Below are 15,720 nucleotides of genomic sequence, written 5' to 3'. Positions count from 1 at the left end.
ATGAGAATTAAAAGAATTTCTTGATTTGGTAATATAACTCTGTAGCTTTAAATACTCTTCAGAAATAGGCAGGATATAAATTCTAAAAAAAAGTGCATTTAACCAAGATGTTCAAGTTATCATATATCATTCAATTTTATGCTCATCAGATGGAGAAGTCTTACCCTAAGACAATGAGTTCACCATATTTTACTGGTGCTTTGGATGGATGATTTTCTTGATCAGGAGAAAACATGAGCTTGGTTGTCTTTCTCAAATCTTTGTTCACTGGTCAGGAGCCTTGGGACACCTTTTGCATTATTTCCTAGAGGGGAAAAGTTTTCATTAATAATTTGAACAATGAATTTCAGTTTAAGTAAAGATGTTCTTTTCTAAAAGTCCTTGGGAGCACAATATTATGAAAATTATCACATAATATATAAAGTGTCTGACATTTCCCCCAATAATGGTTATATATTTGATATAACTGTTTAAACACAGTAAAATGTAAATTTAGGAATGTTAACTTTACATTAAAAATGTAAATTCCAGTTCCAGGATGATGAGGAAGACATTATTTTCCCTATGATTTCTGCTAATTATAATCCAAAACCCTGAACATTATATATAAAGCAGAAGAAGACTCTGAAAAGTAGAGAGAAGGCAGAACAGCTAGGGGCCTTGGGGCCCATGGAACAACTTAGTGGCAAGTTCTTCGGGTCTTCTTTTTGCCTAGTATCAATATATCCCAGATCTGAAGCTGAAGAATTTAGCAACCTGGAAATGCCCACTGGCAGAGAGAAAAACAAAACATGTGACAAAATGCCTGCTCTCTCTGGTCAGAAGAACAAGAAAATGGCGGCCTCAGCAAGACAGAAAGCTTTTGATGATAACTGCTCTCCTCAGCCACCACCACAGCAAACACGGTGACCCCACCATAGCACTCACCAGCAAGAGCTGAGTGCTGAGCCCAGACATCACCTCAGGAGGCCATTGTGAGGCGGCCTGGCCTCCCCCTGGGCCTACCCTTGTGGAGGCAGTGTCAGAACAGGCCAAGTGGAGAGCCAGCACGGCCACCCTGCTGGCTGGTAACGCGCCCCCTCCTCTGCCCGAGTGGTGTCAGTGGAGAGCGCAGCGAGCCTGGGGTTCCATCCCAATTTGGCAGGATCTTCTTCCCTCAGGTGTCAATGGAGGCCGAGCAGGGAACCTGGACTTCCATGTCCACCTGGTAGTAATAAGAAGGCTCCCTGTACTCCCCTGACAGAGCAATGTGAGGAAAAGCCAGGGAAAATAGGAGGTCTGGATGATATTCAGAGTGTCAGAACATTAAACAAAAATGTCCGGCTTTCAAAAGAAAGCCACGTATTATATAAAGTACAAGACAGAATTAAAACAATGCAAAAAGATAATCAACAGATGCCAGAAGTTTAGATGACAGAGATGTGAGAATTATCTAACAAAGATTTTAAATCAGTCATGATAAAAAATTTCAGTAATCAATTACAAGCAAAGAGACAAACAAAAAATAGAGTCTCCACAAAGAAACAGAAGATATGTAAAGTTCACTGGATGGGCTCAACCTAGAATGGAAGGTACATAGGAAAGGAATGAGCTGGAAGGCAGAAAGTACCCAGTCTGAACAACTGACTGGAAAAAAAAGGAACGAGCCTAATGGACCTGTGGGGCTACAGAACGGCCCTATTAATAACATTAGTATCACTGGCGTTCAGAATGAAAGGAGAAAGAGTGGAGCTGAAAAAGTACTCAAACAATGACTGAAATTCAACAAATGTGAAAAGGGAAACAAAACCACAGATTCAGGAAGCTGAACAAACTACACATAGGATAAAACTAAAGAAATCTATGCTAAGACACATGATAATTAAACTTCTGACTTAAAGGCAAAGAAATTTTCTTGAAAGCAGTCAGAGAAGAACTAAATCTTACGTATAGGGGAAAAACAATGAATTTCTCACCAGAAACTACAGAAGCCAGAAGCAAGTGGCCTATGTTTTTCAGGTGCTGAAAGAAAGTAACTATCAGCCAGGTTCCAGCAAATATGGAAAGAAAAATCAAGACATTCTCAGATGAGGAAAAATTAAGAGAATCTGTCACCAGCAGAGCTACTCTCATAGAATGGTTAGCAGGAATTCTCTAAACAGAAGATAAAAAAAAAAAAAAAAACTTGGAACACCAGAAAAGAACAAAGAACATGGTAGTAAAATCAAGACTTATGTTCACACAAACCTGTACATAAAAGTTTATAGCAGCTTTATTCATAGTAGCCAAAAACTTGAATTAATCCAGATGGTCTTTACTGAGTGGATGATTAACCTGTGGTACATCCACACTATGGAATAGTACTAAGCAATAAAAAGGCATAAACTATTGGTCCATGAAACATCATGGACAAATCTCTAGAGAATTATGCTGAGTATAAAAATCTAAGCTCAAAAGGTTACATATATGATTTCTTTTATATAACACTCTTGAAATGACAAAATTACAGAAACAGAAATCAGATAACTGGTTGCCAAAGGTTAAACTGGGGGGGAGGAGTAGGAGGGAAGTGAATGTGACTACAAAAAAGCAACAGGAAGGCACCACAGTGGTGATGGAAATGGTTTGTAGCCTTATCAGCATCAGTATTCTATAAAACCAGGATATTGTGATATTGTGCTATAGTTTCACAACTATAGTTGTATATAACAAGATCATCTAATCTACACTATGTTGTATATCAATATATGAATGTCTATCCCTTTTACTTCTCTCCTAAAGAAGCAATCCATTTTAAAAAGCTTAAGCAGAAGCTTTAACCAGTGGTTTTAAATGAGCTCTTCTTAGACAATTAATGTACTGCCATCTAACCATGAAAACACAGCTGTGGCACACTTCTGACCAAGGACAGTAAGAATTAAAACTTCAATAACATGAATTAATTAAATTTAAAATTTAAATTAAGTTTTAATAACACTGTCCTGATTCAGATTCCTTTTTAGAGCTACTATTTTTAGGAAGTGGGGGTTTTTCATTTATAGCAGCAAAACATTTCCTTAAAAAGAACTTATTTAAAGAAGTCAATTTCAACAGTATTAAATAGGTTAGTAAGCACATAGATATGGGAAAAATCTGAAAATGACACATAAATGCCCATATTTGGCTGACACTAGTTTTTAGCATGGCTAGCAAGTATTAATCTATGTTCTAGTTCTAGTTCTCTTTGAATAAACCAATCTGCTTCCTCATCTCTAAAAATGAAGGGACTACAGTAAAATGAAGAGAACACTGGAGGTGAAAATATACGAGAGACCATCTAGTCCTAACATATGAATTTACAAGTAATGTGCATACAGCACTATAGATTTAGTCCTATTGCCCCTATAGCAAAACAGGAACTAATTCTAGCTTTGACAAGGAATAAGAGTAGGGTTGGCATATACTCACCACTCTATTTTCTAGAGCCTCTGGCCAAATTAGCCAAGAAAAACAACATGTTCCCAATTATTCTTACTCTGGCTAGATCCCTTAGAAGGTCTAATTTGAGATATTTATCAGATAACAAAATTCAATCACAGGAACACACTGAAACTTGGTTTCTATTTCTGTATCTAATAATCTAAAATCTCTAATAAGATACTTCAGTAGAAATGGTTATTTAGGATCTTAAACAAAGCCCAGCAGCTAGATAGTAACTCTTGCATTCACTCTCTGTAGATAATCTCTGTGTTTTAAAAATCTGAATAATATACAGAATTCTTCAAAATCAATTCCTGAAGTTATATTCCTGAGAACATGAAATGCATATGTACATAAGTATATTCTAATACCTCAATCACAGACAACGCCTGGTGGTATTCAATTAAGTTAGCTGGTCTGACCCCATATATTCAGTCCTATCCCAAAGTGATCTAGCAAAAAGAATATGAAATAGCACCATTAATTCTATATGAGACTGGAAACAATGATAGAGAAAATCTTGCTAAGACAATAAGGCTGTTTCCTATAATATCTATTACTTTGAAGTCTGCTTGATCTGTGAAAATTAAGCATGCTGTTCTCATCAGCAGAAACCTTCCCAAGTTAAACAATTTTAAAAGAAATACATTACGGAACACTATTTGTGTCTGTGTGTATATGGGCTAGGAAAACATGAGTAATTTGCCATAAAATACGTTTCTTAGAGTCTCATTAATTTGACTGATACAACATTCTAATCATTTGTTCTTTAAAGGCCAGGAAATACAATTGTTTTCTTATCAAGTGTTTGCAAAGGAAAAGACTTTCTAATATATAATTGTCAGTTTTACCTTAAGAAGGAAAACTGGGGAAACAATCTCGGTCCACATTGCTCCCTTAACATAACACTTTTCTTTTTCACACTGCACAAAGCCTTTTTGCTTTCTACCTACTAAACACAAGTACAAAATTCCTGTCCTGAAAAATAAAAAGAAGCAAAACAAACACTAAGCAAGGGACAAAACAGACCTTAGGAATGTGTTTACAGAAACTTTTGAATACTCCTATTTTGGTGGGCAAGAGAGTAGGCATAAGGGATGCTGGGGGGAAAAGGGAAAATGTTTTAAAACATGAAAATGTTATAATTTTTTTATGGTGAAAAATATAATGTGGATTGTATATGTTATCTCTGATGAAACAGAATTCCATCTACGCCAGCATTCCCCTGTGGTTGATTTCAAAAGGATGATTCAAACAAAAGGAACTCTTTTCTTATGCTTGTGGTGGAGCCATTTGTTGGTGGAGCCAACAAATTGGAGGGTGGTAAACTTACAGTAGTTTCTCGCTAAGAGTGAAAAATTAATCATCATCGTCCTTCTTTCACCATCAGCAGGATTTTAATAAGCAGCATTTTTCCATAAATGGAGAAAAGAGATAGGCAAAATAATGGTGTCAGCTGTAGGAGGATGAGGTTACTACTTTTCTTTCTGTTGGTGGCTTTTGGCTTCTCAGTGGAGCACTGAAAGAAGTGAAGGCCACGTTCCCCTTCTCAGGACACAGGGCGCTCCTGGACAAACTCCCAGCCCTGCTTTCTAGGGTGGCCAAATGACATGCTGATGTTTTATCAGCTCCAGTGATAACTTATTTTCATCCTGATGGGAAAGCAATTAACATCTTTTCCACAGATAGTGATTGTTCCCCTAAACTCGGGTTTCTCAACCCTGGCACTACTGACATTTTGACATGGGGAGTGGAGGGGGGAGATGGCCTGCGCGTTGTCAGAGGTTCAGCAGCACCCCTGAGAATGTCTCACCTTCCCACACTCCATCCCCCAACTTCCTTCCCACCCTCACCCTCAGAACCACTGAGAACAAACTGGAGATAACAATTTTTTTAGGAGGAATTTCCCCTATTTTGCTCATAGTACTTAGTACACAGTAAGGTATTCAATAAACATTTGCTTACTACCATAATCATACTGATGTCGTCTTAAAATTTTTTAGTTTTATTTGGCCACACCTCACAGCATGCAGGATCTGAGTCCCCTGACCAGGGATCAAATCCATGTCTCCTGCATTGGGAGTGTGAGTCTTAACCACCAGTCTTAAAGAGTTATTACTAAGCCTTGTGATAGGGAGAGCAATGGCTTTGAAGCTGCAGTTTCAGTATTTCATCAGACTTGATAAGAGTGGCTGGAATGAGAATGGGAGAACTATCATCTTATCTTGATGGTGATTAATTATTAATATTTCTGTGCATTAAAATATTTTAATATTTTAGCAACCTCTCTCAACCAACCTTCTTTCTTGAAGGAAAGAAACTGGAGTCGGGGTGGCTAAAGAAGTAGCTATAAGGCCAGTGCTTGGTAGCCTGACATTTTGTTGTTGCTTAGTCGCTCAGTTGTGTCTGACTCTTTGCAACCCCATGGACTGCAGCCCGCCAGGCTCCTCCGTCCATGGAACTTCCCAGGCAAGAATACTGGAGTGGGTTGCCATTTCCTTCTCCAGGGGATCTTCTCAACCCAAGGATCAAACCCATACCTCCTGCATTGGCAGATGGATTCTTTACCCCTGAACAACCAGGGAAGCCCAGCCTGATGTTTAGAGAAAGGCTAATCTGTGGAGGCCAGATAAAGAAATATCTTCTTGACCTAGGAGACCCAAACTCCTAAAGGGGAATGTTTTTAAATCAAAAGGCATATCAGTATCAATTGGAATCAAACTTAGATTAAGGTCTACTTGCACAGAAAGTTAATCAGCAAAGTGCCTTCTCACAGGATTAGGTTATTTGACCCTCACAACAGCCCTGTGAATTAGGTAGGGATGTCTTATGAACTCCATTTTCCAGACAGGGAACAGAAGGTGTCAGTCAGAAAGGCCAGTGACTGGTTCAAGGCCAAACAGGTACTATGTGACAGAGCTAGAACTGAAGCCTATATATTAAACAAACATACATTAACTCATCTAATTTCTATCACAACTGTATCAGGTATAGTTATTTATCTCCATTTGATAAATGAGAAGACTGATGTTCTTAGAAGTTGAGCAGTAGTTCAGGTTTTTTGATACCACTAATCACACCCCAAACAAGGTTGGGTAGGGTTGATTCCTAAATATTGAGTAAGAGGCCATTAGGGGGCCATTTAGGAAAAGAGACTGTAAAGTAAACTAAACTCTAGACAAGCTACACTCCAGCAGAGACTAATAGCAACTATGCAATTATGACTAGGGCTTTTGGACATTATTTGAAATTTTGTCACTTCCTCAAAGCTCACTGTATTTGTCAATCCTGTTGCCTGGTAGTGACCAACAATAAAAACATCAGTAAATAAAGTGGGCTTTGCATGCTTTTTTAAAAAAATGAGGAGGGGAGAAAGGAATCCAAGGGGAAAAGCATGGTATTACACTAAGACAAATTCCTGGCATCATGAAGAAGAAAAACACATGTATGAGCAGACCACCCAGACAGCGCAGGGACAGGTTTCATGCACTCCCGGGAAAGGGACAGCCGAGAGAGAACTGCAGGCAGCGTTCCTGACGGGGTGGGGGCTTAAACACAACCTGGCCACCCTACCCCAAAAGGATCACTTAATTCCCCACGTCCAGAAAATGTATTTTAAAGGACACAACTAAGGACTCTTTTTTTTGGTTTTTAATTGTTGTCTGCCCATGCTTGGCCTATATTTCAACTCTTTTAGCTTACCAAAGTGCCTAAAATGATAATGTGCCTCTCAGGAAAGCAAGACCAGAAATTCCCCTAGATTTCACCACTAAAGTCTTGAAGAAAATTTTGCAGAAAGCAGCAAATTCAGTGGGATTAGATAGCTACTCGGACCAAAAAATATCTGATAGAATTATACTCGTTGTAAATGCTATAGCTTCCTCAAGTCAGCAGGTAACCCATGCCTCTGCTACCCCTTTTTTCTTAGTGTCCAGCACTTTCTGGGTTCTATGCCAAGCACTGTTCTAAATACTTTACATAAAACAACTGATTTAATCCCAGAACAACCTTGTGAGGTTCAATAGATAAAGAAAACCAAGGTTACAACTCAAACCAGTACTCTGGATCAGCTGAAACAACTGAGTTTAAAATGAAAAGTAAATGGGGCTGGGGAGGAGAGAACTGCATTGGGAAACTGAACAACAAGCAAGAAAACCCTCCAACTCTTCCTACTATAATGTATTTAATAGTGAGAGTTTATATAAATGCTATTGCCCTAATACAGGACAAACTTTTATAATATTGACTAACCATCTGAAGTTTCTAGTAATTCAATCATTTTAAAGCTGAGTTCAAAAGTCCCTTGGATAAAATTTAAACTTGAAAAAAAGGAATAAATGGATTTTTCTCAATCACTTTAAATCTATACCACGCTATGGAAATAAAAAATGGAATACGAAGTCCATGTTCCACAAAATGTATTGTGTGATGATTATTTTGGACAGTTAGATTACTTCCAGAAACAGAATAATCTGGGTTTTCCTTATTTTTATTAAAACACTGACCAAATTACATGCATTTTAAAAAGGCCAGTAACAGTCTCAAGTATCTCCTCCAAGATATTTATTGATTATGAAGTGGAAAACTAACTTGACGGTGGGCGAGACCTGGCAGACACCATCTTAACTAACTGATCAAGGTTAACATCTGCAATAAAATGTTTCGATACCATGTATTCCCTGATTATGATGTATGAAAGCCACATCACTTTTGTGCTATGTTGCCAGAAAACGTGTCACCTTGATCTAATCAGGAGAACATATCAGACCAACCCAAACTGACAGCCTACAAAATAACTCTCAGCACTCAAAAGTGCCAAGATCATGAAAGACAAGGAAAGGCTGAGAAACTCCCAGGTTGGAGATTAAGGAGATGAAGCAACTACACAGGATTAGGAATTGGATCCTGGAACAGAAAAGGACAGTGGAAAACTGAAATTTGAATATGGCCTATAGTTTAGTGAATAGTATTGTACCAATGTCAGTTTCCTGATCTTGATAAATATACTCTGGTTATACAGATCGCTAACATTACAAGAAATAAAGGGTATATGTAAACTCACTGAATTATTTTTCCAATTTTTCTCTAAGGCTAGAATTATTTCAAAATAAAAAGTAAAAAAAGAAGGCAATAAAAATGGAAAACAAAATTTAATAAAAAATTTAATATCAAAATGAATTCAAGATTTAAAGTTTGCTTCCTTCCAGCCCTCTCACAACCTAAATGTGTAAGATTTTCACTTATGCTGGGCCTGTCAAGTCACAGCATCTGGTCTCCTGTCCTGTCTCTGATGTGAAGCTGCCCCATTCACAGCCTCTTTAGTGAGCAAAGTTGTTACTACCAAGTGCGGCCATTCATTGGACTGAGTGATAATAACTGAACCTTAGTGATGTATCCACACACTGATCTAAATTTGGCAGAATCATGCTTCATGGCTTTTTTTTTTTTTTAAGTTATGACATAAGAGCAATTTAACTACTGAATGCTCTAGGAAGTTTTATTAGAAAACACTTTGTATATGGAATTATATCATAGCTTTTGATTTAATGCTATACTATACTCTGACCTTTAACAGGATTTTAGTTTATTTGAGTTCTGAAGAGTTTATAAAAGGGAATAGAAAGAAGGATGGGAAAAATAAGAGTTAGGAAGCAGCAGCCCTGGGTGATTCTTGACACATTTCAATTAGAATAAAATCCTGAAAAGCCAGAAAGTCAAATACTTTCCTGAATTATTCGTTAATTATTTCATTGTGGATACTATTCTCTTCAAATAAGAAAAGGCTCTTGCCAAGGACTAAGCTATGACAGGGTCCTCTGAGACCAACCCTAAGAACTCTGGCCCTTGACAGTCACGAGGGCTGGACCCAGGGTCTTTCATGAATGCTCAAAGCTACAAACCAGTACTATAACACACAATTCCCCAAGACGGGGACAACATTTTCCTCACCTCATAGGATTTGTCACCGGGTCTGAATGAGAACCACAAAGCCACACTGGGATTTGTTCTGTTGGGCCATCTCCTTGATTCACTCAAGTCACAGAATTTTGAGTCTCTTAAAATTATTCAAACTGTGAGAGTTAAACCAGCAATTTTCAAGGTCTTAATGTATGTTAAAAAAAATTCAAGTATTTGTAAAATGTATTCAGTTAGGCTACATAATACTTGGTAAACTAAATAATATATCCAATAATATAAAGTTGGCCTTGATAATACTTAATTTATGGTAATGCTGCCTTATCACTTAATATTTGTTTTCTCAGAGATGCATCTTTATTTCTCAGTATCTAAACAAATGTTTATGGTCTGCTCTTTGTCGATAACTGATACCATGTATAAAGTTCTAGTTTTCTACTGCTCATAACACATAAGAGGACCTGAAATATAATTAAAAACCTCAAAGATCATAGCAATTAGTTTTAAGGTTGAATGTTATATAAATGTTTTGATTCTCAGTAGTGGAAAAAACTACATTTAAGTCAAATTAGATTTAGTGTATGTACTTCCTGCTTTTGATGCTTTCGAATTATGGTGCTGGAGAAGACTCGAGAATCCTCTGGACAGCAAGGAGACCAACCCAGTCAATCCTAAAGGAAAATCAACCCTGAATATTCAATGGAGGACTGATGCTGAAGCTGAACCTCCAATGCTTTGGTCACCTGTTGTGACGAGCTGACACAGTGGAAAATACTCTGATGCTGGGAAAGATTGAGGGCAGAAGAAGGGCGTGACACAGGATAAAATGGTTGGATGGCATCACTGACTCAGTGGACATAAAAGAGTTTGAGCAAACTCTGGGAGACAGTGAAGGACAGGGAAGCCTGGAGTGCTGCAGTCCATGGGGGTCGCAAAGAGTTGGACACAACCTAGCGAATGAACAACAATTTCCTGCTCTTATAGGGAGTTAACTTAAAGTTTCACAATTTCATTATAAGCTTAAGGAAAGGAAAAAGAAAATGTGGTTGAAAATTCAAATAACAACTAAATCTCCAATATTTCTTCTAACAATAAAGTCAGCAACCCACAGAGAGGTCATTATTAAAAGATGATGACTATTATAATCTCACTAATGAACAAAAGTTTCATATTATGATTTCTCTGTGGTTCATGAAAAGTTCTCAAAAGTAACAGCATCTGATCTTTCTTTAACCAAACCATGTTTTCCCCATAAATTTTTATAACAGTAATTTAGAGACACTGTGTGTGGGAGGCTAAGAACATCTTTTTTTTTTTTTAGCAGAGTGAATATTTTAAATCACCTGGTATGGTGTTCCTATCTAATTCTTTTCATTAGGAAAATAATACATACATGTAGCCTGGATATTTCTACAAATTTCCTCTTTCCACTCTGATTACCCAAGTAGGTAACTTATTAAGATCAATTTTTCTTCCTAATCTGCAACTTTTCTCTCATCTTCTGCTGTATACATACCCAAGAGAGTATATACTCCCCTCTCACAAATTAGAAAATCTGATAAAAAATGAACACACATTACTGGGCAGCATGTTGGTATTCTGGCAAACATTCAGTTTTAAACAAAATTAAAAAAAGAAAATCTTAAGTTATACCTTTTCTTTAAATAAAAATAAAATGCTTCAGAAAAGAACACTGCTGGGAACATAAAACTGTTCATTTTTTAGCAGGTGCCTCACCTCCTCTTAAACAGCAGATCTAAAATTATTAAATCTCTTCCTACCACATTACAGAACAATAACAAAACATTCAGGTAGAAACATTATCTAAAATTTTTATAAAGCAAAACTCTCAATATTTAAAAAAATCCTATAAATTTTCCCTACCTTGTAAAAATGTTTAAATTTTTAAGTAAATTGTAGTTATCTCAAAGGCCTAATCTCTTTGAGAGGACCTCGGGAGACTTACTGTCAAAAAGCTAAATTCTGAATAAGCTATCAACAGCTAACCAAAGTACAATGACAGCTCCATCATTCTGGCTACCAAACAATTTCCTTCAAAGAGGAATGTAATTCTCAAATTTAATAATTCAGAAGAAAACAATGGACAACACTGAATCCCAAAGTATGTTAAAAACTAAATACTGTAGCTTGAAAGAAAAACACTAAATACTGTAGCCTGGATTGGAAAAACACTGCAAATGAAGAATTTTTAGTTTTCTGCTGACCAACAGTCAACAGGCAGTAAATCCCTGTAGTTATTTCTCTAAGAGTAATGAGAGGTTAAAATTAATAGCATAAACCTCGCTAAAAACACAAAACCCTTGGAGCCTGAGATTTAGTCAAACTTTTTCCCAAGAGGGAAGAAAATATAATTTTTACATATTTCTAAAACCAAATGTGGAAAAATTAAATATAAACCATCTGATGATTCAAATGATTCCTTCTGCAACCCTACCTTTACCCTGAAGCACTGACAATGTGACACTTATTAAGCCATAGAACACCCACCTCTTTACTCCTTTGCTATCACCACTAGCTAGATAAATAACCTTCTCACCAGATGATAAAATCCAGATAGTGCTAAAGCATCTTCCAGTTACACTTGGAATCACACACATAAAAGCAGTCTGTTCAGTGTTCCTTCACTTAAGCACCTCATAATGTGTGTGGGTGGGCCTGTGTTACACAAAATAGGTAAACACTATGTAATTCTACATTCTATTGGCTGAGTTGAGAATTCACGTCTCCCCTCTCCTCCCTAAGGAAGTCTGTATCCTAAAAGAGAAGAAACGGAAGGAAAGCACTGAACAATTTTTAACACAGACTGAATTTCAAGTTATGGAATACGGTATTTCAAGAGGGAGTATTCTATTTCTTAAAAGGCTGACTGAATTGACTACATAAAGGTTCTCTAAAAATGTTGGAAATATAAAATTCTGAACTACCTTTTCATGATAAAGTAATAGCCTATTTTAACAGATTTAGTATAATACTTAATCTGTTAAGAAACACTCTACTTAAAAAAACAGAAGAATCAATATCATATGCAAAGAAAGATGGCTCTTTTAGAACTATCCAACGAAGCAGAATTTTTGGTTTTGTTACAAAAAACTACATTATCCCAGGCATAAGAACAGGTGAGCATTCAATCACATTTCCAATTGATCATGCTTATTTCCAGATTTATACTTTAAAAACAGATTCACTGGATGCTCATGAACATAGAGAAATGATAGCAGTCCTCAGAGGGAGTTGGGGTTGTATAAGTTTCACCAAACAGCCACTCAAGGCACCTTACTTACTGACTTCAGCAGCTTTTAGATCCTACTTGTAAGCTTTATTTGAAGAGTTACTGCCTGCTTTTCCAAATTTCCCTGCACCTTTTCTTAAGAAATGTGTTTTCTTATGGTGAAGGGTTATACATAGAACCTGTTATTCCTCTACACAGCCAAAAATAAACCTACTCTGTGCTTAATTACATTTCAGGTTTTTTTAAGCATGCTAAATTAAGTTACAAGAGCAAATTCTGGTCCATACCTGTTCAACAAGCTGCACATGCAAACTATCTATACTCTCACCCATTAAATTGTTGTTCAGCTTGAGTCTAGGGAGCAAATGCACTTATAGAAAAATACTCGGCAGCCCTAATATCTACCAAATAATAGATACCCTAGTATCTACTAAATAGTAGTAAATTAGGGTATCTACTATCTACCTAATACCTACCAAATAATATCTTGTCACAAAATGAACCCTCTTCTAGCTTATAGCTACAAGTCTACTTCTGTTGCTACCCAGCATTCCATAACTATGTCACATCCCCTGCAGCTATTCTTGAGCAAATCTGCATAATGTTTCTTTTGCTCATTATGCTGGCAGCAGGCCCACTTAGGTTACTGTGAAGTAAATCTGCTCAGGTAGTCTGCTTTTGTCCAATGTAGATACATGCTCAGTCCAGGAAACCTTTTTGTCAAAGTAATCTGGGCATACTCTAACATTTTGCTATTTGGTGATACTGCCACGTCATGTGATTCCAGGCTGATGAAACTGCTCAAGAAGCTGGACGTGACGGGGCCAATACTCATACTAAACAGAATGTAGTTGTGACTGACTATGCCTTAAACTTGACGCCACAACAAAACTTGAGGACCTGCCATTCTTGAAACCAATAAACTGACTCTCTTATTAACTTGGGGAGTGTTATTTCTTGCTCACCTCCTAAAGCAATCAAATAGATCAACAGCTCGTACACTGTCCATGACTTATCTTATAATGATTAAAAACAGACTATCAGGAGTATAAAAATTCCTTACGTAGTTCAAGCTCTGTGTTTATACCAAATAATCTGAAGGAATATATTTTTCTTAAAGAGCTCCAAGAAAACACGAAGACAAAACCTCCCTATTTACTGAGAATGATGAACAATTTTAAAATGAGACAAAAGACCCATATTCATAACGGAAAAGGGCTAGAATTAAATTTTTAAGCTTTTCTTTCCCAATCTGAATTGACTAGTTATCTGGGTTTTTTTTTTTCTCTATGAACTTTTTTTGCTTTTTACATGTGGTTTATTTTTTATTTACAATGATGTCTGATTCAGTAATATCTCGTTGTTTGTTGTTGTTTAGTTGCTAAATTGTGTTTGACTCCTGCTGCCAGGCTCCTGTGTCCATGGGATTTCCCAGGCAAGAATACTGGAGTGGGCTGCCATTTCCTTCTGCAGGAGATCTTCCTGACCCAGGGATCGAAGTCGCATCTCCTGCAGTGCAGGCGGATTCTTTCACTACTGAACCACTGGGGAAGCCCAGTCAAAGACAAAAACAAAACATTAAGTAGTTTTGTTAACTGGTAGGAATCAAAGTTACCAAACTCTGACAAATGGACCTTAACACCTCAATAACCTTTCCCCACCCTTCTCCCCAGTCTGCCTTGGCTTACAGGTGTCAAACTTCCTTGTCTTCACCCACAATATCTGAACTTCTGGGACTTATCTCAGTTGGGCTGGGTTTGTTTTTTTTTTGATACCAATGATAAACTTTCAGTACCCTGGAAACTTAAAATCAATACAGAAGAAAAATAAACAAAACAAAGTGCACTTACCTCACAATGTCTATGCCTTTTCAGATGTTTCTTTTCTTATGCCTTATTTTTCTTATCTGTTGTAGTTTAGGTTTTGATTTCACCTTTGAACACGACTTCCCTCTGAGAGCCTGTTTCTCCTCTAAAGGTCTCTGAATACTTCTGAGGATACAGTCAAGGACTCTTTCCTTCTAGGCGCTTTACCTCTAGCCACACCCACAGCAAGTGTGTAAACTATTTCATCCTTTAGTTCCACCTCACTGGTGACACTTATGTCATGTTCCTCTAACCCATAAGGCAAATTCACATAGATGGCCTTGGCTATTCCCCAGTAAGCTTTTACTGAATATCTACACGTGCCCAGGTTTTTACCTGCCAAACGCACCTAACTCTAATCCTTTTGAAGAAAAGGTATTTGAGGTCTAAGATTTTTCAACAAGGCATAATTCTTCATTGTTAGGGACAGGAAGAAGAACAACAACAACAAAAATATCATTGGTATTCCTGTATCATATAACCACATTGTAAAGCTGGAAAGAACCTTGAAGAATATCCTATCAGCTTATTCAATTTTCAGTTCCCTCATTTTACAGATGAGAAAAGTCTGTATCTAGAGAGGGTAAGGTATTTGATTAAGTCATAGTACTAAGTAGTGGAGCCAGTTAATAGATCTTTTGACTTCTACTAGGTTGTTTCATTCGTTTTGGAGGCAATACCACGAAACTAAAGAAAAGAGCAGTCAGCTGACACGTGACTCATACCCTGTACCACAGTATTATCATGTGAGATGGCCAAGACTGACCTCTAGCTCTATCCTTATCTGTGTGCTGTTACTTTATACCATAAAGAAAAAGCTGAAAATTAGACAAATAAAAGTTTGATGATATGTGTATCATGGAGATTTCTTTTTTAAAAAACACATAAATGATCAATAATTACACACAAAAAAATGCTCAATATCAACAGCCATTAGGGAAAGGTAAATCAAAACCTGAATAATGAGACACCATTTCACACCCACTAGGATGGCTGTAATCAAAAAGAAATATTGTCAAGGATGTGGAAAATACAAAATTCCCGACCACTGCTGGTAGGAAAGTAAAATAGGGCAGTCACTTTGGAAAACAGTCTGTCAGCTCCTCAAAAGATTAAACACAAAGTTACCATATGACCCAGGAATTCCACTCCTGGTAACATATTCAAAAGAAATGAAAACACATATTCAAACAAGATCTGTGCACAAATGTTCACAGTAGTATTATCCATAACAGCCAAAAAGTGGAAATA

The 15,720-nt window shown here is 37.0% G+C and overlaps 1 protein-coding gene across 1 annotated transcript in view; it reads right to left on the bottom strand.

The window, feature by feature from the left end:
• PELI1 (pellino E3 ubiquitin protein ligase 1) overlaps positions 1-15,720 on the bottom strand; it is a 53,741-nt gene that overhangs the window by 15,405 nt on the left and 22,616 nt on the right. The window contains exon 2 of the mRNA XM_043917667.1: positions 165-304. Within this exon, the coding sequence (XP_043773602.1) occupies positions 165-235 (71 nt within the window). The 5' untranslated portion in view covers positions 236-304. The remainder of the gene's footprint in view (positions 1-164; positions 305-15,720) is intronic.

Source organism: Cervus elaphus, chromosome 11 (genome assembly GCF_910594005.1).
Source record: "Cervus elaphus chromosome 11, mCerEla1.1, whole genome shotgun sequence".
Taxonomy (NCBI): Eukaryota; Metazoa; Chordata; class Mammalia; order Artiodactyla; family Cervidae; genus Cervus; species Cervus elaphus.
This window is presented reverse-complemented; position numbering and strand designations above follow the sequence as displayed.